This window comes from Globicephala melas, chromosome 1, assembly GCF_963455315.2.
Source record: "Globicephala melas chromosome 1, mGloMel1.2, whole genome shotgun sequence".
Taxonomy (NCBI): Eukaryota; Metazoa; Chordata; class Mammalia; order Artiodactyla; family Delphinidae; genus Globicephala; species Globicephala melas.
In genome coordinates, this window is record NC_083314.1 from 180079423 (window position 1) to 180103938 (window position 24516).

A 24516-nucleotide genomic window follows, 5' to 3' on the forward strand; every position below is an offset into this window, starting at 1 on the left:
CTCACCCACTAATGAGAGAGGGTGGAGGCACGCTAAGGTTTTCCATTTTAAATTCAGAGGATTACAACTATTACTCTTAAAACTGTTACCACAGGCTAAGTGCTTTGCATTCATCATGTCATTTATCTCTTGATACCACCCTCTATTTTCACCAACTATTAATGGAATGCTATATACAGCTGTAAGACAAAAAGATAGTCCCTGCCATCTTTTAGTCTAGTTGAAGAGGGAAATAGTTAATAAATGATTACAAAATGAGATGGGGTTATGAATGAATAAGACGTCTTATCCCCATTTTACAGAACTAGAATATAGCCCTCGGAGAAGATAATGATTTTTCCCAAAGCCAGGCAGTCTGTGCTCTTACCTACTTCACAGTATTGCCCCTCCCACCCCGCCGCCTGTAAATCTTAGCCATCAGGAGACTGTTAAACCGTGGGACATAAAGAAGAATAAATCTAAGGTGTGGTGTGATGTTTCAGTAATATTAATTACCATGTCTAGGCACTACTTCAGCACCTTCCATGCATTCACGCTCTCATCTCTCACAAAATCCCTGGGTGGCAGGCACTGTTGCCAAACCCATTTTGCAGGTGAGGGACTGGAGGCCTGGGGCTATTAGGGTCAAACAACTGGGAGAGCTGGGGTTGGAACCTGGCTGTCTGGGTGCAGAGTGTACGTGCCTGTCCATCACACAAAACTGCCTCTCAGACCCTAGAAGATGAGAGGGCACATAGGACTTAGAAGTGCCAACTTAATGGTAGAAAACTAAAAGAAAATTGAGATTTTCAGAAACCCAAGAGAAGTATTTTGCTACCAATATGTTTCTCTAGCTCCTGTCAGGAATACGGTCTCCTTGCTTGTAAAATAAGCTAGAAAACATGTTATTTTAAAATTTTCATTTAACAAATATTTAGTTAGTACCTACTATGTTCCAGGTACATATATTAAATACAGGCATATAGAAACCTGTTTCATAGCAAAAAGCTGCTGAGTTCACCCAAGGGAAAGGTTAGCTCAAGATGAGGACCATGAAGCCCACCAGGCTCAGCTCTGCCTCCAGATGGTCCATGTTTCCACACCCTCCGTACCTTCTTCTTCAATTCCACACTGATGGCATTGGCCTCCTTCAGGTAAACGGCATTGCCCCAGAGTAAGTCCCTTAATGAGGTAAACTGGTGAGACTTCCACTTCCGGAAGGCCCACTGGGCCAGCTCAAATTCATGTTGTGTCCAAGGAACTGAAAGAGCAAACGAAGTGTATTGAATGGTGATCTCATAACCATGTAGAAATTATATCCCTCCTCTACCTCATCTCTTTCATCAAGTATTTTCCAGTTTTCCTCCATTCTTTTTTAAGATATACCTTAATGTGTGGCTTATAATAAAGAAAAACCCCTAGTACGTTGTACAACTTCAAATATATCTATTTTTCTTTCTAGTACAGGAAAAAGAAGGTCGTATTTCACATAGATATTTATTTTTTATTTTTAAATATTTATTTATTTATTTAGCCTGTGCCGGGTCTTAGTTGCAGCACGTGGGCTCTTTGTTGAGGCATGCGGGATCTTTAGTTGTGGCATACAGGACCTTTTTTTCAGTTGTGGCATGCAGACTCTTAGTTGCGCGGACTCTTAAGTTGCGCGGATTCTTAGTTGCAGCATGCCTGCAGGATCTAGTTCCCCGACCAGGGATCGAACCCAGGCCCCCTGCATTGGGAGCATGGAGTCTTACCCACTGGACCACCAGGGAAGCCCCTCACATGGATATTTAAAAATAAAGAATTTAGTACATAAATTAAGAGTTCCTTCAAAGTTATTATGAAGGCTTGAGATTACTGAGAGGTTGGATAGAAAAATGAAATGTGATGAATGTTCATACTGCATTGTAAGGGAGTAACTAACCATTAAAGCCCTAATTCAACTAAGAAATTCTAGAAAACTTAAGACAGGTAGGCAGGACTAAGCAATGTGATTAGCAATCTGCCAGAAATAGCTTTAATGTACGCTGACATATTCCAAAGCCCTCACTCGGAAATCCCTGACATAAACCAGAAAATAAAACAGAGTATCTTAACAAAGATTAAGCTCTATATTTATTTGCAACATATATGTGAACTTCATATGTACAGTAATATGAGACAGTTTATATAAATTGCCCAACAGATTTCTATGGAGACTATGCTCAGATAGATGGCTTGTGTTCTAATAGACACTATGAGCCCCATCCCCACCTCACAGAGTACAGCCTGGATTCTCAGCATTGAGCATCTTTTAAATCATCTTTAAATCAGCTCAGTAATTTGACAGCACAGATCCAAAACATATATCAATACAGAGGAAAGTTTCAGTCTCTATATTTCACCTTCTTCCTCCTCTTCTTCCTCTTCAGTTGTTTCTGCTGCCAGGGATCTCGTCTCCACCTGCTTCTGCAAGGCCTGCAATTTACTCTCATAATCCTGAACGAAAAGAAAGGAGATAACATGTAGGAGAGAGAGGACATAAGAAGGAAGGAAAAGAAAAAAGAAAGGAAGATTGGGGCAAGGTACAGATTGCAAAAGACAAAGAAAAGAGAAGATTGAGGTAGGAAACAACAGTGAAAAGAAAGACATACAAAGAAATGCTTCAGAAAAAAGCCATAAAGCACACAAAATAGTCTGCAATGGGTAAATGCTTTAAAAGATCTTGTGTTCCAAGGAATTTAACTGCAGTCTCTCTGTTTCTACTCCCTCAGACTCAAGAGTTCTGTACTTGGGGTTGTGGTAGAGGAGAGGGGGGATTTTGAAGGAAAAATGCATGTGTCCCTTAAATGTTAAAATACACTTAAATAGTATCTTTACACATCCAAGAATTCTGGAGAAAACAATACTGGAAAAGATTAAATTCACCAGTATTGCCAAGAGTTCTAATTATCTAACTGTTTGGACGGGGAAAAGAATTCAGACTGTAGACCCTGAAGCTCCCTATGGATGAAATATTACTATCTTTGCAGCTGTAGGATGAGTTTAGCCTTCAGGTAACCAAAAGATCACAGTGCTCTTAGGATTGAAATAATCTATATATTGCATTTATTTATTCAATAAATAAACTTTATTTCAAAATATATTATTATAATACAAAATGTATTACTATATTTCAAATCATATTCATCCTTCCTTCCTCCATCTTACTCCATGCAGTCTCAATTAGGGTGATATCAGTCCTAACAGGGAAAAAAAAGTGGTTCTTGGGGGATTAAAAAAAAAAAAGTACTCTTTTTATGTATAAAGCACAAATATACATAGAGTATATAAACTGATATACTATATATCTGACATATTAAAATTGCATGGTGGAGAGAGATTAAGGAAAAAAATGTCTAAAAAGGTTCCTTGGAGTGTTAAATGAAAAAAAAGCTTGTGTTTTTTGACAATAAAACAAGTTAAGAAAAAAGACCTTCACATAATACAACACCAAATCACAACATAAGCACAGCATTTTAAAAATATACTAGCAGGCTTCCTGCTTCCTGGGAGTGGGCCGATTCCAGGCTGTCATGGTTTAGGTATGACTATGTACTGTTTTCAAACAGAGCTCTCCAAGTCACAAATCAAATATTCCACGCATTACAGAAGACCACTGAAAGCCTCGCTAGCAAACCCCGTTACAAAAGGCGCTCCCAATGGCTATGCTAAGAGGGATGCAAATATTCTCTAGGCTCCAGTCATTTATCATTTAGTCTCACAAAGGAAGCTTTCTCTCTTTAGTGGAGCTGGCAGTGACCAAGAGCCAGGGAAACAGCTTTTTTTTTTTTTTTTTTTGTGGTACGTGGGCCTCTCACTGCTGTTGCCTATCCCGTTGCGGAGCACAGGCCCCGCGGCCATGGCTCACTGGCCTAGCCGCTCCGCAGCATGTGGGATCTTCCCAGACCGGGGCACGAACCCGTGTCCCCTGCATCGGCAGGCGGACTCTCAACCACTGCGCCACCAGGGAAGCCCCGAAACAGCTTTTTAAAGACATCTAAACACACTTTTTAGGAAACTATGTACTGTGGGAAAAATGAAAAATATAAAGTAGCAGGTAAAAAGACTGCGGCTTTGCTCCTGGCACCTGCTCTTATTAGTCTTATAATTCTGGGAAAGTTAATCCTTTCTACACCTCATTTTTGCCATCTTTAAAATGAAGATTTTAGTGTTCGACCTTGCCTACCACACAGGACTGCAGGAAGGACCAAATGACAAACCATTTAAAAACACAAGTTAGGGGCTTCCCTGGTGGCGCAGTGGTTGAGAGTCCGCCTGCCGATGCAGGGGACACGGGTTCGTGCCCCGGTCCGGGAAGATCCCACATGCCGCGGAGCGGCTAGGCCCATGAGCCATGGCCGCTGAGCCTGCGCTCCGCAACGGGAGAGGCCGCAACAATGAGAGGCCTGCGTACCACCAAAAAAAAAAAAAAAAAAAGCAAGTTCAAGTCCGCTTAAATGGTAACACACTATCAAAATGACAGGTAGTGTTTTTTTAAAGTTTCTTTTCTAAGTACACCTAGCCCCCAATTCTGGTTTCTAAATACCATTCCCCACTAAAAGGAACCAGGGTTCCTTGTGAAACTGACTGACTTCAGATCTGGAGCAAGGAAAATACAAGGTAACCCCAGAATATCTTGGGCCAGAAAGCATGGAGTACTCAAAGACCGATGGGACCATTTCAAAAGGACAAAGACTCCCATTGGCCAATAAATAATAATAACAGGAAAAGAATATACAGCACATTGAGTATGAAAAGAATCCATGAGCCCACAGTGATACTGAAAGAAGGAGAGAAAAAGGGAAAGCTCTCCTTTACCAAAAAACAAAACAAAAAGCCAGTTAATAAATGCAGAGGCAATGACAATTAGAAAATCACTACATTGCAACCCTAGATGCAGTAATTGAATCAGGCAAGGATCATTAATAAAAGCCAAAACAACTGAGCAAAAGGTGGATGGAAAACAGAATATTCACACAATCTCAAGAGCCTACTAACAAGGAGAAAGAGCTGGGAAACAACACATTAACTAAATTTATTAAACTTTATCATTACTGATAATAGAACAAATTGACATTTTATGTCTACTGATGTGAAGCAAATGGAAGTACACAATGTAACATTTATAGCATTCTTAACAAAAATGTTTACCCTAAATCTAATCTTGGGGAAACAATCAGACAAATTAGAATGTGGCCTAGACTCTTCAAAAATACCTGTGTAACAAAAGATAAAAGAACCATCAGAACCAAATGCAATCAATGAACCGTGACTGGATCTTGGATTAAAAAACATGCACACACACACTTCCAACAGTTATATTTTTCAGACAATTAGTGAAATTTGAAAATGACCTGTATTTTACATGATACTGAATCAGTATTAAATTTTTGGACGGGATAATGGTATTAAGAGAATGTCCTTGATTTTAGGAGATACATGTGTATTTAGGGGTAAAGTGACATTATAACTCACTTTCAAATGATTCAGGAAAAGTATATAAACATGGGTATACAAAGGTTCATTGTACTATTTGTTTTCAAAGTAAGAGGTTGGGGGTGTGGTTTCTACAAAACCTATGTTATTACATAGGATTCTTTCAGCAAAAAGAGAAAGACAGCTGATTTACGGAAAAAGCATCAGGTGGAAAAAAATGTTAATATCTTAGCTTGAGGATTTTGTTGTTTTTCATTTTTTCCCCAATTTCTAAATTACAGTAATATACACATAACATAAAATTTACCATCTTAACCACTTTTAAGGTATGAAATACGTTAATAACACTGTGCAACCATCACCACTATCCACACTCCAGAACTCTTCACCTTGTAAAACTAAAACTCTTTGTCCTTTAAATACTAACTCTCACCCCCGCAGCCCCTGGCAACCAGCATTCTACCTTCTGTCTCCACAGTTTTGACTACTCTAGGTATCTCATATAAATGGAATCATACAATTGTGACTTTTTGTGACTGGCTTATTTCTAAGGACTTCCTCAAGAACAGGTTTATAAGCTGGTCAAACTACCAATGAAAACAAAATCCTCAGATTCTGACAGTTAAAGTATAAGGGTGACTTTCCCTAAGGGCTGTGGTTGTGCTTTCGTGGCAGTAAAGCTGACATAAAAAGATGTTCCATAATGCTATAGACCTAAAACTTTAATTGCATTTTGACCAGGGAAAATTTCTATAAGCAGCTGGTAGTCCAAATGTCAACACCATTCTTGAATTGGCCTCTTCCCCAAACCAGGCTGCACATGAGCTTCCAACAAGGATATTCTGTATGCTACCAGAAAAACTCTAAGCCCTGGATTTTCCTACAACAAACGGATAAAGAGATTCAGATACTATTGTTCTGCTGATTTCATGGGGAAAACTAGGACCATTATGGAAAACAAGCTCAAAAATAACATATTTTCCAGGAAACTTCCATGTTTATAAAAAGTCCCAACTAACTGAATATATGCTCTATATTTATAAAGGCACTGCACTGGCTGTTTCCTCTTCTAGAATGCTCTCTTCCACCCGACTATCCTTGTTTTTAAGCTCACTGTACTAGGAACTGTTCTTAATGTTTAACATGGATTGTTTCAATCATCCCAATAACCCTACGAAAATGCTACTATTTTATCCTCATGTTAAAAAAGAAAAAGGCTTAAAGAAATTAAGTAACTTTCCAAAGATCAAAATTAGCAAGTAGTAGAAATAGGATCTGAACCCAAGCAATTGGACTCAAAGCATGCTTTTTTTTTTAACCACTATCCATCCATTCATTTCATCAACAAATTAATACTTTTTTCACTCCTACTATGTGCCAGATGCTAGAAATACAGTGATCAATAAGACAGGAGTCTCACTGGTAAGGGAGAGATGATAAACAGTAAACAGACACTGTACACACTAGGATTTCAGTAGAGAGTAGTATTGATACTATGAAGAAAGATAAAGAAAGGTAGCTTTCAGAGAGTAACAGAGAGAAGAGAGGAGTGGAGGAAGACTTTTAGATTAAGTGGTCAGGGAAGGTCTCTCCATAGAGATAACATTTAATCAGAGCTCTAAGCAAGCACTCAGATCTCTGGTGGGGGTTTATTCCAGTCAAATATAACAGCAAGTACAAAGGTCCTGGGATGGAAAGGAACTTGGTGTGTTTAAGGAAAAGGAAGAAAACCTGTGTGGTAGACTGGAGGAGTGAGAAGGGTTGGAGATGCAGTTGAGAAGTAGTCAGATAGGGACCAAGCTATGGACAGCCTTATAGGCCACGGGAAGGACTGTGGATTTTATTCTAAGGGAAGCCACTGGGTGGTGTAGAGCTGGGAAGTACTGTGGTCTAGCATATGTTTTAAAAATACCACTCTCCACGGAGAATATAGCCTGTGGGCTTGGAAGCAAGGCCAGCAGTTATGAAGCTGTCCCTGCAGTTTCAAGGGAGATGGCAGTGGCCTGGTCCAGGGTATCAGCAGCAAAGGTGATGAAAAGAGAATGGAGCTGGGATATGTTTTACAGACAGAGGAAGTGTGTCCTACAGATGATGTGATCATGGGGTGTACTAAAAAAAGGGAAACTGAGGATCACCCTTGGATATTTGGTCTGAGCTAGCTGCCCTGGTTTAGATAGTTTAAATGTGAGATGCCAGTTAGCTTTCTGGATGGCAGGTCAGAGCTGTGCATCTATGTCCAGAGGTCAGGGGAATGGCCCAGGCTGGAGAGAGTACATCTGAGAGTCAGCAGAGAGGGAGGCAGGGCAGTGGTTTGCAGACAGACCGACTGCCTGAGACTGGACCTGGATCCCCACTTAGTAGCTGTGTGACAATGGGAAGGCATGTAAAATGGGAATAACAACACTTACTTTACAGAAGAGGGCTGTTGCGAGGCTTCAATAAGCTAATACATGTAAAATGTTTATTGGCCCAAGTACAGTTGACCCTTGAACAACACAGGGGTTGGGGCACTGACCATGCAGTCAAAAATCAGCGTGTAACTTTACAGTCGGCCCTCGGTTTCTGAGGTTCCACGTCCGCAGACTCAACCAACCGTGGATTGAGGAGTACTGCTGAACATACGCACTGAAAAAAAATCCACATATAAGTGGACCCGTGCAGTTCAAACCCGTGTCTTTCAAGGGCCCACTGTAAATGCACAACACACAGGAGGTGCTGTCTGCATCATCACCTGTGTGGACACGGAAATGCGTAAGGTCACCTGGTGGGACGAACAGATGCGGAAAGAGCCAATGTCTGTGTCCACAGAGACCACGAAGGAACAGCCAGTGAGGTCAGAGGAAAATCAGGAGCCAAGAGAATAAGGTGTTCCAAGAAGTAAAGAGCAGGCAACGCATGTCAAATGCTAGACAGATTTAGTAAGATGAGGTCTGAGAAAACACCCTGGATTTGTCACCATGGACATTGCTGGTGACCCTAATCAGGGTGGCTTCAGTGGTGAGGTGGGAATGAGTCTGACCAGAGTGAGTTCAACTAAGAATGGGGAGAGGAAACAAGAAAAAGAAGGTGGACAAGTGGGAAAAAGTACAGAAAACGCTCTCAGGAGTATTTTTAGAAAAAGGAACAGAGAACTGCAGTGGCAGGTCACAGGGAACATGGAACTTTTTTATAATTGGTGAAATGACATGCTTGTAATGCTGACAGGAATAATGTGGAGGGAGAAAAACTGATGTTGTAAAAGAGAAGGGGTAAATGTTCAATAAGTCCCTCAGAAGACAGGATGAAGGGAACAAGGGCTGGGCTAAGACAGGAGCACAGACGGTTCTTCCACCAACAGGAGGGAAGGCCAAGTATGGTTTGGACGCAGACCTAGAAATGGGAAGAAAAGGAAGTTTACTTCTGATTCCTTCTTTTTCTCAAAATGAAAATCATCAGCTGAGAGCAAGAAAAGGCCACCTTTTTGTTCCCTGAGGCACCTGGTTGTAAACTTTCAGAGCACCCTGTATTCCTCCCTCAGGGCATTGGTCACAAATGTACTGTATAACCACTGGTGTGACTGTCTAATAGCTATCTCCTCCACAACTCTGAATTTCAGGAGGCCGGGGATCTGTCATTCACCACTGACCCACCAGCATCTGGCACTTATCTGTCTTCTAGATCAGATACACAGTCGTGTACTGATCTTCTAGTTAACAGTTCTCAAAAGTGACCATCTTTGAGGGGTTGGCAAATCTGCAGGCCAAATCCAGCCCACCATTTGATAAATACAGTAGTTTTATCAAAATATAGCCATGTCCATCCCTTTGCATATTGTCTATGGCTGCTTTTCTGCTACAGCAGCAGAGCTGAGCAGTTTGACAGAGACCACGAGGCCCCCAAAGCCTAAAATATTTACTCTCTGGCCCTTTACAGAAAAAGTTTGCCAATCCCTGTGCTAGACAGTGGTTCTCAAAGGTGGATTCTGATCTGGCAGCATCAGTGTCACTTGGGAACTTATGAGAAATACAGTTATCAGACCCTACCCCAGACCCCTTGCATCAGAAACTCTGGGGGTGGGACCAGCATTCTATGTTCTCACAAGCCCCTCAGGGGATTCTGATGCACACGACAGTTTGAGAACCACTCTTCTGGGTGATGTGTACAGACCAACAGTGAAGAAAACAAGACAGATAGGTGCTTATTCTAGGTGAGTTTACAGTCTCATGGAAGCACCAAGTAAGTGCACAGATAACTACAGGTTAGCATTATTATTAAACAGTGAGCTGCCCTGGGATAGGCTGCGGCAGGAAAAGGGGCTCGTGAGCACCGATCCGGAAGAGGAGCTCAGCACGAGGAGAAAGGATGCCAGTCCTGAGGAAGTGAAAAGCCCAGAGGTGGAAACGAGCTTCGCAAGTTCAAAGCACAAAAGTCCAAAGTGCTTGCTAGTAAAAGAATGTCAAGACTTAAAGTCAGAGACACAGGCAAGAAGCCCAAACAGGGACAGCCTTGGAAGCTACGATAAGAGGTTCACATTTTAAAGTGCAATGGTAAGCCACTGGAGGCCACTGGCACTGATTTTTGTTTTCAAAGGACGCTGCTGGTTGCTATGTGGACAATGGCGTACAGGGGTCAGGAACAGAAGTGAAGAGACCAGCTAGGAGGCTACTGTGGTACTACAGGTGAGACACGATGGTGCCACAACTAGGGCATCTCTGAGGAGGTGGCATTTAAGGTAAAATCAATGTCACAATTCTGGGTTTTCTGGTTAGGCTGTTTCTGACATTAGAGGCTTGGCTCATTTTGCTAATGCTGCCTTCTTCTTTTAATGGCAGATTATAATTAGCAAGCGATAGCTGGAAGGGAGATGTCCACGCCCCAGTTCTTGTCAACACCTTAATGTACTCACCACCAGCAGCACCATGCGGACACAGTCTCAGATCTATGCCTCCAGGGGTCTCACAACACCTGTTCTTAGACCTGTGCAGCTCCTATTTTCTCCCAATCTCTCAGTCCTATCTTGGTCTCATTAACTTTACTTTCCAAACATGGTCCAAGCAAGAGCCTTCTTCACCTTGTGGGATATATACACAGGGCTCATCCCCCTCCACGAACTGATTCATTGATTCTATCTCCAAATAATCTATCAGTCATTCCCTCCATCCTGTCCCCCCGCCTCTGTTTGGAAAGCATTGTTTCTCATTTAGTTCATCCAGCAACTTCCCAACTGCAGCACTGGGCTCTGAATTTGCCTCTATCCAACCCAAACTTTGGTCATTTCTAAAAGATGAATCTACGAATGCAATCTCCCTGTATAATACATGGTAGCTTCCGTCATGCTCAAGATAAAATCCGAAGTCCTTAGCATGCCATGATCTGGCCCCTGCCCCATCCCCCGCCAGGTCCCCCAAGTTACTGGCAGTTCCCTGGATCCCTGCCATTCTTCACTTGGATACATTTGCAGTTGTACTTTGGGACTCTGCTCTTGGCTCAGGGCTTCCTCTTTCAAAAACCTTTTCCCACTCTGCCCACACTCATCCTGTGCACACAACTATCACTACACATATCATACTGCATTGGAATTGTCTGTACTGTCCTAGAAATGGTCAGGTCTTGGCAACTTTTCCACCAGGTTCTCCAACAGCAGAGAAATACAAAGTACCTGAAGGGAAAGGGTAAGAAGGCTGAAGCAAGCCAATCCAAGCGTTAACGTTTCCCTTAAGTTCCAAATTTCATATTTAAAAACTCATGTTGGGGAAAAAAAAAAACCCATGTGGATTTTGTATTCTACTCCATTATGTACGATTATGTTGCTTTTCAACATAAAAAATAATGTCATGTCCAAATGTTCAATAAGACCGATGGTCCGCTCCAGAAAAATCTTCTGCTTTGTCCTGTTCACCTCTAACATATCACCAATGCTCTGGGTGGAGAAAAGCAGTGGCTAAGGGAAAAAAGAAAAGCTAAACAGAGTTACTCAAAGCTTTCTAGAAATTTCATTTCTACCCATATGAAGTATACCATTTCATTTAAAGAAAACTGCAAATCAAAATTATATAGTTGAAAAAAACAGAAAATACAAGATAAACTCAAAGAAATCATAAAGGGATATCTGATATCCTCATTATCTTATAATATAAAAGGTTTTATTTAAGTAAAAGTAGCATAAAATAGGGATTAAAGACCTCATTTAAGATAGAATTTTGATAAATCAAAAAGGGTAACAAAAAGCAAAAGCTCTAAACAAATCAAGTTCATGTAGAAATATTTTTTAAAAGGTATGGTTTGTAACCATCTTCAGGTGAAAGAGCAATAAATAAAAGTCAAGACCAGGTTTAGCATCACTCTGTTTCACTTTCCCTCCTCCCACATCAGAGAGAAATCACACTCTTAAGAGATAATTTCAGTTTTTATTGAATGAGGACTTTATTTTTTAACATTACAAACTAACTCTCCCTTTCTGAAAAGGTAGATCTTACACTCAAAGACAATCTTCAAGCATTTTCTAAAAAGAAACTGAGGGAGAAATCCATAGTTCATTAACAAGAAGATTCACAACTTCTTTTTACAGTAATGATGGGAGGAAACCAATACACTTCACAACCTACATTGGTTCAAACTAAGTATCTAGAGCAGATTTTTAAATCTCAGAAAGATGACATAAAGTAGACAATTATGAAAACTGTTCATAATACAGAATTTGGCTCTAACAGTGCAGAACAAATGCTTGCTTTGCACTGCCCCTAAGAAGGCGTCTTCATTAAGGTACGCCAGGACTCAACAGCTTCCCCTGCTCCCAGTCCTTTGTACAAATCATTAAGGCAAGTCTACAAAGGACCAATAAGGCACAGGGGTATAGCAGCTGACGGGAGAAAACCTATGTAACTTCCTGTAGTCTGACAGCCTCTAATGCAGACATCGGTGTGACAAACTGTGTTCTGTCCTGTTTTGTTTTGTTTTTCTTCAGCATCAACCTACACCTAAAGCACAAGAGGTCACTTCAAGTCACTTCAATGGAATAAACAATTCCCATTCATTGCATTTTCCAGTGAAAAGAGAAGCACCAGAAAGAATTAGAAGCAAAACTAAAGGAAAAGCCCTTTGGTTTAGACTTATTAGATAAACAGAAGTCTTTAATTCTCCAAGGAATGCCATAGTGTGTGGTTTGGTTTGTGAAACTGTACCAATTGATTGGGACTCTATTTCCATTATTGTCAGGTCATTATATAATTTCAATAGCACAAACTTTTAAAAAAAAATTTCACTATGATAATAGCTAGGGATATTTCAATAATACAATAATGGCTTAATGGTGACCATTTCCCTTTGGTCTTGTAGTATTTAAACGTAGGGACAGATACTGTCAAATTAAAAAAACAAACAAAGCAATGTAGGCTATACCAATCACAAAAGCATGGTACTAGTTACTTCTTCAGTGAAAGTTAATGAAGAAATTCCATTCACACAGTTATTTTCTAAGACAAGTATCTGCTCTGAAATGCATGAAGGGCAATCAAATCTTGGTTCATTTCTTTCTGGTCATCTGAAATTAAGGGCTACATTAGATATCTAAACATTTCAATAATCTGAGGGCGCCTGGATCAGCACATGAAGCACAAATACAAATCTAACTCTTTGGAATATCAGTGTGGGTATAGTGCCTACACAACCCACATTTGTAAATGAAATACTGTATTTCTTTTCATTCTACAGTGTCTCCTGATCACCAGGAGAAACTCACTCCCATTGTTTAGTGTGAAAGGGAGGTACCTGCCCATAATGACATTAAAAGGCCACCATAAAAATGAAAATATATAGCCCTATCCTATGTTATCTCAAGTTGGAAAACTGAAAGCCCACTTTTGCTAGAGAGTTGAAAGCTGCGTTGTTATTATTATTAGTTTTAGAAAATGAACTTTTTTGCAAGAAAGAAATAGATAACATAACTATGTCTAAGAAGAACAAAGAAGGACAAATGGGGTTTACACAAGATGCACTGAAGTGACTGATCTGAAGTACCCTACCAAGTATATTCAAACCACATGGTACAGGACACTGTCATCTCAATTAAGTCAACTCATTACAAACATCATTCAGTCAACCCATGACAGACATCACCCCTGTCTAATCTGCCATAAAACTTCAGCTGAAGACTAGGACTGCTCTAGCTATGAAAGCAAAAATAACCCCCAAAGTTAATTGGAAGCAACTTTCTGTGCATTATAAAAGCATTTTCTTAGAAGCAAAGAAAAAAAATACTATGATTAAAAATAATGTTCTAATAAAGAATAGTGCCTACACGCAAAGGAAAAAAACCCATGTAATCACAATCTTTAAGGCTTCCTTGAACATTAACTGCTATCCTGGATGTAATTTTTCACACCATCTGGAAGACAAGCGTTTGATAGGTGACTTAGCAATCTTCAACAACATGATGTCAGACAATCTCATAGACATCTCTGGCTCTTCACACCGCCTCTTTAAAAAGTTTCTGACAAGTTCAAGAGATGAAGGATGCAGGAAACTATTCTTTTCTTCCCATCAAAATCCATCTTTTTTAGTGGATTCTCCAGTGAGGCAAACTGAGACCATAACATAGTAAAATGAGGTATTGATACAATAACTGTTCATCAGGACTTCTCTTTCCTTGCTTGAGTATCTGTGAGGATCACTGCTGCTGACCAAAGAATAGTTTATTATACATCATCTCCTTTATTCTAAACCAAACCAAAGTTAACTTATTTCATTATTTCATCATCTACTGAAAATAAGTACACACAGCCAAATGCTGTAGCCTTCTCCCCATGTTCCATCTCTCCCCTCTCTCCACCAAATAACCTCCCTATAAACTTATACATACTGCTCAAAGAATCATACGAGTATTTTGTTGGTATTTCTGTTGGCAAGATATTGGTGAATAGTTCAGCGTCTCTCTGTGTATGTATTTGTGTGAGAAATGATATGTTAAACTTCAAAATGCGAACCACAAACAGAAATCCAGACAGATGCCAATTTAAAGATTTCAGTATTATGACAAAATTCATACATACACTGATGCAGTCAAAAGAAAAAAAAAACCCTACTGAATCAGTTCTATGTAAAATATAGAAGAGTAAGAAGATGTGGAAGTTCCACGGAAGATGCAAAGCTGTGTCCTATAAAATATGTCCAAAGACATTTAGTTCTGGTTTTTGAAAATTTCCATGATATTTAAAGAAAGAAACAGACATGGATAAGAAATCCAAAGCTGTGTTCACACAGTTGCATGTTATTATTTTTAAACTAATGTCTAACATTTATGGGGAAATAATAGACATTTAATGCTACATATCAAATTCCTCTTTTGAATGTTTGCATAAACCAAGAGGCAAGTCTTTCTGGATATCAGATAAATTTATAGGCATTGTAAAAACATAGCAAACTTACACTGAAACAAGACCAGTCTGTGTAAGTAAGTATATTATCTAGGCACCAAGAAAGGAGGAAAGTCTCAGAAAAATAAGGGAGGTCTCAATGTTTTGTCCAAAATTCCAGAAACTGCCCACTTATGGTATACAAACAAAAGGGAGGTGTCGAAACATTTACCAGTGTTTTATGTTTTAACAATATTAAAATCAGTTAATATTTTAGAAGCACAACATTATAATCATAACGCAAATACTAGGAACTCAAGGCCAAGGCTAGAACCAACCCAAATCATAAGCTACCATCGTCTGTTTCCTCCACCAAGGGTTCAAGTTTGTCCAGTAATTTATACTGTGGTTTCTCGACCAGCTTTGAGATTGGGTGCTGAGAACTGTCGCCTCATTCTCGGAGGTGTCACAAACTGGCTACAGTGGTTGGGTTTGTCAGTCTGCTTTTGACAGGAATTGGCTGCACTGCCCTCTAACTGACCTCCAGTGTTATAGTTACAGTAAGACTGACGATGTTGATGCATATGGCGCTTTGCCTGGAAAGTCTGCAGATCAGCGGTGGGGTGACCACTGTGGGAGTTTAGTGATTCTGAAGAAGCAGATGCCTGGCAGTGCACGCTTTTCGGTTGGCCATTATTGAGCGAGTTGCTTCTCCAGCGTAACTGAGGTGGCTGTTGTTGATTATTAATATGCTGCTTGCTAACTTGAATGTGATCTTGACTTCGAGTGCCCTGAGAGCCCCATGGTAACTGGGGATCCTTAGAAGCTGCTCTACTCCCCTTCTCTTGGTTCTCCTGTTTATTTCCTTTCCTTCCATCTTCATCTTTCGGAATTCTAAGCTCTATAACCTCATCTTCTGTTATGATGATATGTGTCCCGGGACTCCAAGAGTTTCTGTGTTTAGGGTTGCTCTTAAAGGGGAACCGGGGTTTCCGGTTCTCAGGAGGGATGAACCTATGAGGTACATTCTGCCGGCGAAGCTGCTTTGTTATCTCCTGCTGTTGCAGGTTCTTGAACCGAATTTGCTCCTGCCTCATCCAACGCAGACGTCCACGTCTAAAAGCTGGGTCTCCATTCATCAGCTGGGAAACACGCTCTTCTTTCCCAAGTTCTCCACTGTCTCCTTTACATACATCGATCTCAGACTTGCTACTGGCACCAGCTCCAACAGGTTCCTTTGCTTTGTGGTTTCCTTGGGTTTTCTGTTCCTGAGACCCAATCAGTGGCAAGACTTTCTCCATTTTGAGCATTTTATTTCTTAATACTTTTATCTCCTCATCTTTCATGTTATTTTGCTTTTTGACTTCTTGCAAAATGTCTTCCAGCTTGTCTATATGAACCTTGAGGTCATCCACATCAGTTCCTCCTTTACTACTGGCCATCATGTCTTCAATCTTCTCATCCCCTACACCAACCGTGTCCCAGACATCCCTGGCCACTGCCCTCCAGGAGTCCCGCTCGTTGGGGTCTTTCTTCCCATACATGGCACAAAGCTCTTTCATCTTAACAATGGCCAAGGCTTCAATCTCCTGCCTACTGTGCCTAAAATCGTTGAGAGCAACCTCATAGCATATCTCTTTTACAGCCTGTATCTTAAGATCTGAGATGGTGACCCACTTGGAATCTTTACTCAGGCGTCTTCTTTGGGGGATTTGATACATTTTAATTGGTTCTCGTTTCTTCCCACTGCTAGGGAGGCCACATTTTTTAACAATGGTTTGCAACTTGCTGGGAGGTAGCTTTTCTCTCAGAGAAGTAATCAGTTTCCAGCTCTCTTCACAGGACCTCTTGTCAGAATCGTCCCCGCTATCAGAATCCGCGTCCTTTGGAAAAACAAAATCAAAAAATGGCCCCAAAATAACCAAAATTAAAATGTAAAAAAGGAAAATCAAATCGAAGAAAAAGCAAGCAAAAAAGCCCTAATAAATTTAAAAACAAAATCCAAAAAACTAAAAAAAACAAACAAACAAAAAAAACCCTAAATGATGTGCAAGTCTATTAAGACATATGCTTACGTAGATTATTATTAATATAAAGATTTGCTTTTTTTTTTTCTAGTAACATTAATCCAAATTTCCACTTTCTGGCTTAAATGATGAAATCTGCAATCAAATTTCTTAGGAGGACTGAAACAGTGAGAAACAGCCTCTCACTGTAAGGTCACATGAAGTTATTAACAAAACGGTGTGAAATAACATCTCCACTATCTCAAGAAAACGAAGTAAAACCTTTGCCCCATACATGCTAACACCCATGCAGCCACTTCCCCACATTTGCCTTGGTTATTGCTGTTGCTTCTTCCAGAAACTCTTTCCCCCATGAGTGAGCACAGATGCCATACAAGATGTGACGAGCAGGCGGATTAACAAAGGTTAGTAATGCTGTAGGATGCCACGTTTTGTTTAGCTTTACTAAAAAGAGCAGCCCTAGAAAAAAGTTAGAAGATGAGAAAGTAGAAAAAGCAGTCAAACAGGGATTATGTTAAAAATGCTAAGAATCCCTATTAGCAGACCATGTGAGGTTCTTATCAACCAAATTGTTTTTTTTCCTAGACGATAAGAGAGTTCTGAAACTAGTCTTTCCATGAGCATATATCAGATTTGCTACTGTCTTGGGTCAGGTCAAATTGATCGATTTCATTTGTACAATTAAAGTTTGTTATCCAGAGAATAAGGATGCATAAAAAAGGATCTTCATAGTGGGTCTGCTACTTTGTTTTCCACACACTTAAACCAATAAATACCTCACCTCCAAAATTTTAGGAAACAAATCTCCAGAACATAAATTAAGCTAGGTAAATAGACTTTCATTAAACATTATTCAAAATTCCCCAAGTAATACTTTAATAAATACAACTTAGAGACGTGTTCCATCTATGAAAACCCACGGTATTTCTAGTTTTTCGAGGAATATTACTTTAAGTTGACAACTCTTCCTATCAACACATAAAACACAAAGGTTATATTCTGCTTATGTACTCTGCTTATGGACCCAATTTAAAATGTTATCTCTCTCTGTCTTTCCAGCTGTCTTTGCCCCATTACCTCTTTTTCAAACAACTTTACTTAGGTCTAAAACAGCAGCCTGAATTCACAGCTAAGCAGTTTCAATGGCTATTTGGACAATAGCCAATTATTCTTAACTAACACAAGCAAATCTTGATAACATGGGTCTAACTGAAAGCAGTGTTGGACTTAGAACTCCCTATGACAGATAGGATTAAGGAAGAATTTCTATTCAGGAGATAAAAGTTCCTGGGAACGGGCTTCCCTGGTGGTGCAGTGGTTGAGAGTCCGCCTGCCGATGCAGGGGACGCAGGGAGCGGCTGGGCCCGTGAGCCATGGCCGCTGAGCCTGCGCGTCCGGAGCCTGTGCTCTGCAATGGGAGAGGCCACAACAATGAGAGGCCCGCGTACTGCAAAAAAAAAAAAAAAAAAAAAAGTTCCTAGGAAAAGAAACTACTCACTGGAGGAGTAGTTCAAGATAGTCTAGGAAATGAAAATATTCTTATTTAATAGTCTCTTTTACTTTGGCTATGATTACCAAAATTATCTCTAGGAAAGGGTTTAAAAAAAAAAAAAAGAGTTGAAACTGATAAATAGTATCTTGTTTTCTAGACCAAAGATTTCTATGTTTCTAGGTACAGTTACTTTCTAGGGAACAAAAAAATAACCTCTAACAATAATAATAATTTGGCCCCTGAATCTGGAGATGTTACTACTGATTTATATTATTTCTATTTGTCTATAAATGGTTACTAAACCATTTATAACCCCTACCTATTTGAAAATTTAGCAGCAAAAAGCAGATAAAGCTAAATTTACAGACTCTATACTATTTTTTTCTTTTTCTTTTTAAAATCTTAAGTGATAAAAAAGTGATAAAAGATGACATTAATAAATATTAGAGAAAAAGAAGTATGTCTGACTCCTAAAAAAGTTTTCTTGCAAATATGTATAAACTGAGTTTTTTTGTTTGTTTGTTTTTAATAAACTGAGTTTTATAGAACACAAATTCTCTCTGATTCTTCCTACATAATTAACTATCAGGTTTTTTCCTGGCTTCTTTTCTTTTCCTTTAAAAACTGCTTAATGATGAAATGAACACTACCTAGTTCAGGAAATATTCTAATCATTGCTTTAATGTCATACTTAAGAGAGAAAAGTTATGCCTTTAAACTCTAAAATAAAACATAACTAAATGAGTTTACATAAATCTAAAAGAACTCATCGAGTGGCCATAATTTTCTTTCTTTTTAAAATACTGTCATATTGACTCTGTAGAATATGTTCTCCTTAAAGCTCAAACATATCACCCCCATCACATACTGACCATGATACTGAAAACTCTTGCAAAGCTTATGTGCCAAGATGCAAATCCTATCTCATGTCAAAAAAAAAAAAGAGAGAGATTTTAAGAAATTTAGATTCATTTATTACAGGGTTGGAAAAACTACTCAGATCTGTCCAATTCACATGTCACTAAATGATCCTTCTGCTTTCATTAAATACCAAATGCAAAGTGGGCCTCCTAAAGAGACTCTGCATGAAGATTATGCAAATAAAAGAGAAAATACCCAAAACACGTGTGAAAAAGCAAGCACAGAAAGGACCAGGCGTATAATCAAGCACTAACTATAAGAGAATATTCAGCAATGTAACAATGGGATGCATTTGGGGAATCATTGTAATAGAAAACTCATGAGCCTGAATTCCATTTTTTAATGCTGTTGTTATGCAAAAATAATTGTATATAATAAATATTAAATATTTACTGAATAATAATTCCTTTGTATCTTCTCAATGTATATCCATAGGGTACATTCAAAATATATTTGTTGGTTGACCAATATAGGGTCATAAAATTACATTTTTATTCAGTATTGTTAACTGTTAGGTATGCTTCAGGCTGAAGGGTTAGAAATCAACTCTTGAGGACAAGAACTTTAACTGGAGTAGAAAGCTGGACTTATGGGAGGAAAGCAACCTCTTTGCTTTAAAGGAGCTGCTTATTTATTTATTTTTATCATCTTTATTGGAGTATAATTGCTTTACAATGGTGTGTTAGTTTCTGCTTTATAACAAAGTGAATCAGCTATACATATACATATATCGCCATATCTCCTCCCTCTTGTGTCTCCCTCCCACCCTCCCTTTTCCACCCCTCTAGGTGGTCACAAAGCACCGAGCTGATATCCCTGTGCTATGAGGCTGCCTCTCACTAGCTATCTATTTTACATTTGGTAGTATATATAAGTACATGTCACTCTCTCACTTCGTCCCAGCTTACCCTTCCTCCTCCTCGTGTCCTCAAGTCCATTCTCTATGTCTGCGTCTTTATCCCTGGTCCTGCCCCTAGGTTCTTCAGAACCTTTTTTTTTTTTTTTTTTTTTTAGATTCCATATATATGTGTTAGCATACGGTATTTATTTTTTTCTTTCTGACTTACTTCACTCTGTATGACAGACTCTAGGTCCATCCACCTCACTACAAATAACTCAATTTCGTTTCTTTTTATGGCTGAGTAATATTCCATTGTATATATGTGCCACACCTTCTTTATCCTTTCATCTGTTGATGGACACTTAGAAGACTGCTTCCATGTCCTGGCTATTGTAAACAGAGCTTCAATGAACATTGTGGTACCTGACTCTTTTTGAATTATGGTTTTCTCAGGATATATGCCCAGTAGTGAGATTGCTGGGTCGTACGGCACTTCTATTTTTAGTTTTTTAAGGAACCTCTATACTGTTCTCCATAGTGGCTGTATCAATTTACATTCCCACCAACAGTGCAAGAGGGTTCCCTTTTCTCCACACCCTCTCCAGCATTTATTGTTTGTAAACCTGATTACTTGCAAACTAAGTATGTCCTCTGGAAACTAAATATGTCCTAGAGACATTTACTTTCCCTTTCTTCAATGGTCACTGTCTTTATTTCACAGAATAGAATGATCACCAGCCATCACTATTCTCTTACACCTAGTTACTCAAAGGTTGGTCCTAGCCACACTGGCATCACCTGGGAGCTGTTTAGAAATGCAGAATCTCAGGTCCCACCCCAGACCTGCTGAGTCAGCATCCGCATTTTAATAAGACTCCCAAGTTGTTGAGAAGCACTGCTCTACTGGACAGAACATTGAAGCAAGTCAGAAGACTCAAGTTTAAGTTTAAGCCTCAGAACCATGACTTAACAGGTATTTAAGAGTGGGCAGCATTTTTTAGACGTGGCTTCCTCAACTATAAACTAGAGGCAATATTTGCCACTTTATTTACATATACAGCTTCCAAAGAGGGTTGTTTTGGGGATCAAAACAATGATGGATGTTAAAACTCTCTGTAAATTATAAAGCACTACACAAATACAAGGCACTATTATTAACAATAAATATAGCTTAATTATACCTGTTCTCATTTGATCACCCACAGACCATCAGAGGCATGTTATTAGATTATACTACATTATTAAGATAAAAGGCTCCTTCATGTGTCACAAAGCTTTCAAGCCCCTAATCACATTGTAGCCAAACCCTTCTGTTTCCATTACAAACTAAATGCCAACTAGGCCTCCTAAAGAGACTCTACCTATAACACTGCTATGATCTTGCCCCAAACACTTGATTTATTCTTACAATCCATTCTTTTTTGGGCTTTACTATAATTTCCAAGATAACAAACTAACTGATTTATTTAACCCACTGCCAAGCCTGAGAACCAAGCAGCCCTGGAAAAGACTGCTTTTGCACAAGTCCTTGGCTTTTTTGGCCCACTCAGCAATAGCCTCTCTTCTCCAAAGCAGAGCACGGCTATCAGGCTGTGGTTTACATGCTGTTGTTTACACTCGGTATTCTACATGGTATATTTTATGCTAAGGGAAGAAACCAGTACCCCAGCTTTCTCCCTAATATCCCCTTATCTAAAAAGAAGTCCATGAATCTTAAAAAATGAGGAATTCCTAAACTGTATCACAGTGTCCAAAGGCTGTTATGCCTTTTTCTTATACATCAAATGAATGCCAAGAAGCTTCTTATAACCAGGGCTTTGTAAACCAAAACTGGATGACTTTAAAAAATAAAGTCTAACTAACTGGATAAACTTATTCATTCATGAGATTCAGTTTCTACAAAACGAAGAAAATCAACTAACATCATAAAATGCTATAGCCATTAGCATTATAAGCTGCAACCATAAACTGACTTTTTCAGCTGCTCAAACAAACCCTTTCTCAACCCAGAGAAACAAGGCTTCCCTCTCCTCTCGGAGTTGGGTGTGCAGCCCCTACTTCCACTGTCGCCCCATATGCCACGGAGACCCTTACTTAGGATTCAGACTCCATGCAGGGAACAGAAAAGGATTAACACATGCAACTGTGCAGCAACACTTTTAGACACAGTTTAACTTACAAAAAAAAAAAAGTCCACCCAGCACAAGAACAATCCCCAAGTCAGCCCAAGAGCAGAGAATTAGTACTATCAGGTGATCAGAAACAAAACCAAGGCAAACACCCACCAAATTCAATATTCAGAGTAATTATTATTAAAAGAACCACCACTGGTGCATACTCAAAAACCACTATCAAAAGGAAAAGGCTACTAGAAAAGCTCCCACTATTTCCTCAAAAAGCACTTGGTCTTGATAGAAGACTTGACTTTAAGACATAAGAGGCACAGAAGTAGTACCTTTAAGGACAGTTTTTCAGGCTAAGGCTACCAGGGGATGTAAGTTCCTTCTCCATGAAGGAAATGAGAGAATAGTGTATGGTATCAATGACAGGTGGAGAAGCAACTGGGCGAGTGCTCATCTGTGGAACAGGGAAGGTGTGATATGAAAGCAAGCTGCCCTTTTCCTAACAGAGGATTCAGGATGCACTCCTACCAGTCTCTGCTGCTCCAAGAGAAGATCTGCTTCTTCCTTCTCCTTTTTGTATAGGATCTCCATTTCCTGTAGCCTAGACGGAAAAGAGAAGCAAGAGAGGAAAGAATAAATTGCAAAATCACTGAGCTGTTTCATGAATTCTGCTATGTGTTTAAAAGAAATGAGAGTCACGTGGACCACATCACATTTGTACATTACCTTTTTTCCATCTCCTGTTTCATATCAATTCCTTGTTTTTCCAGAAGCTCTCTCTGGGCAAACGTCCAGTCCACAGGCTCAGAGGGGGTCTCAGCAGAAGGAGTCTTCTCCCGCTCAGCCCGTGCTTGCTCCGGGTGGTTAAAACGAAACACATGGTTTTTACCCATGATGATACGGTTTCCTAGCACAGAACAGAAACACGGATGGGAAATCATTTTTTAAATGTGTTGCATCTAGGTTAATAGCCTAACTCTCCCTAATGCAAAAAGACAGCTTTTGGAGTTTTACAGGAACATAAATCCTAATGCTGACTATCACTTCAACCTTTAGATAAAGAATTAAAGAGCTGCTTGCACAAGCCCTGTGTTCTGAAGACTTCACGCCTCTTCCAGTCTCACCTGAGCGCAGCTGAACAGGCTGGGCCACCCTTTTGCCATTTACGTAGGTTTCTGAACGTTCACAGGGCTCCAGGGTTACAATAACTAAGAGGAAAACAAACTAATGTTAGCATCACAGACCACTGGAAGAAAATAATGGAAAGCAGGTGAGGATTCAAGGTGACTAGAATAGATTCCTGCAACCAACCAAGTGGCTTAGTAGCTATATAATAGTTCATTTTAGGGTACCAGAACCAGGGCTGTGGCTCAGAAACATTTAAATGAATTTGACAAACTTCAGAAGAAGATAGGAAATGTTAGCTTCAGTGATATCTGACAGTTCAGTATATAAAAACGAAAACCATCAGAAATCTTAAGTATGAGATATAGGTAATAATCAGAAACCTAAGATCAAAAGCTAATATTTTGACTAAGGGAGGAATAAATTATACAACACAAAAGTACTATAAGATTGTTGTTGTTTTGTTAATAACCTGGACAAAAATCAAGGTGGACTTTTTCTTCCCTTTTAGGTAAAAATAAATTCTACTGGCTTAAGACCAGAGGTTCTTCAAATCTCCCACTACCCAGGATATTTGTTCCCTTCTTACTAGTCTATCAAATAATTAAGATTCAAGACCAAGCCTAATTGCCTATGTCCCGCTCAATTCTTGGCAGTAACAAAACGGCTCCTTTCGTCCAGGCTTTTTTCATGTAAAGTAGCTATGTCCATGCCTGCATTTATAAGCAGCCCAAGTTTCTCCATTTTCAAATATTAGATTGTACAAGAAAGCATCACTGAAAGAAAGAGACAGGGAATACCAAGCCTTGGGGATTTCTCATCATATAGAATGAAAAGTTTGCTGAAAAAGTTAAGCCAAGAACTCTCACCATCCCCACTGTTGTTCCTCTCGCTCCGGAAGATACAATGCTCTTCTTTAATGTGAGCCCCACTCAGCACGATGTCCTGGCGCCGCTCAGCATCTGCTTGGCCAACCCTGAACACAAGGGAAAGTGTTTCCCAGGGAAATTCAGACACAAAAAGCACTACAAACAATGAGCCTCTTTCTCCCAACGAATATTCTTTGGTACATACAAAAAAGGTATTGCCTTTTTTTTAAATCAGAGGCTTTGAACTGCAAACTCTATTTTCATATATGGTCAACCTCCCTACACCAGAAAAAGCAACGAAGGGGCAAATGATACACCAAATAACTCACAGAGCATCATAAAAACATACGAGT

At 39.5% G+C, this 24516-nt stretch overlaps 1 protein-coding gene across 14 annotated transcripts in view; it reads right to left on the reverse strand.

The window, feature by feature from the left end:
- KIF1B (kinesin family member 1B) overlaps positions 1 to 24516 on the reverse strand; it is a 148359-nt gene that overhangs the window by 45088 nt on the left and 78755 nt on the right. For 13 of the 14 annotated variants that reach the window (XM_070046042.1, XM_030878866.3, XM_060283243.2 and 10 more), the window contains 6 exons: positions 24164 to 24270; positions 23294 to 23377; positions 22896 to 23076; positions 22698 to 22770; positions 2364 to 2457; positions 1092 to 1240 (listed from right to left, as the gene is read on the reverse strand). In XM_070046042.1, coding sequence (XP_069902143.1) covers positions 1092 to 1240; positions 2364 to 2457; positions 22698 to 22770; positions 22896 to 23076; positions 23294 to 23377; positions 24164 to 24270 — 688 coding nt within the window. Of the gene's footprint in view, positions 1 to 1091; positions 1241 to 2363; positions 2458 to 11839; positions 16649 to 22697; positions 22771 to 22895; positions 23077 to 23293; positions 23378 to 24163; positions 24271 to 24516 lie in introns of those variants that run through there. The other variant, XM_030878921.3, reaches the window with a different exon arrangement.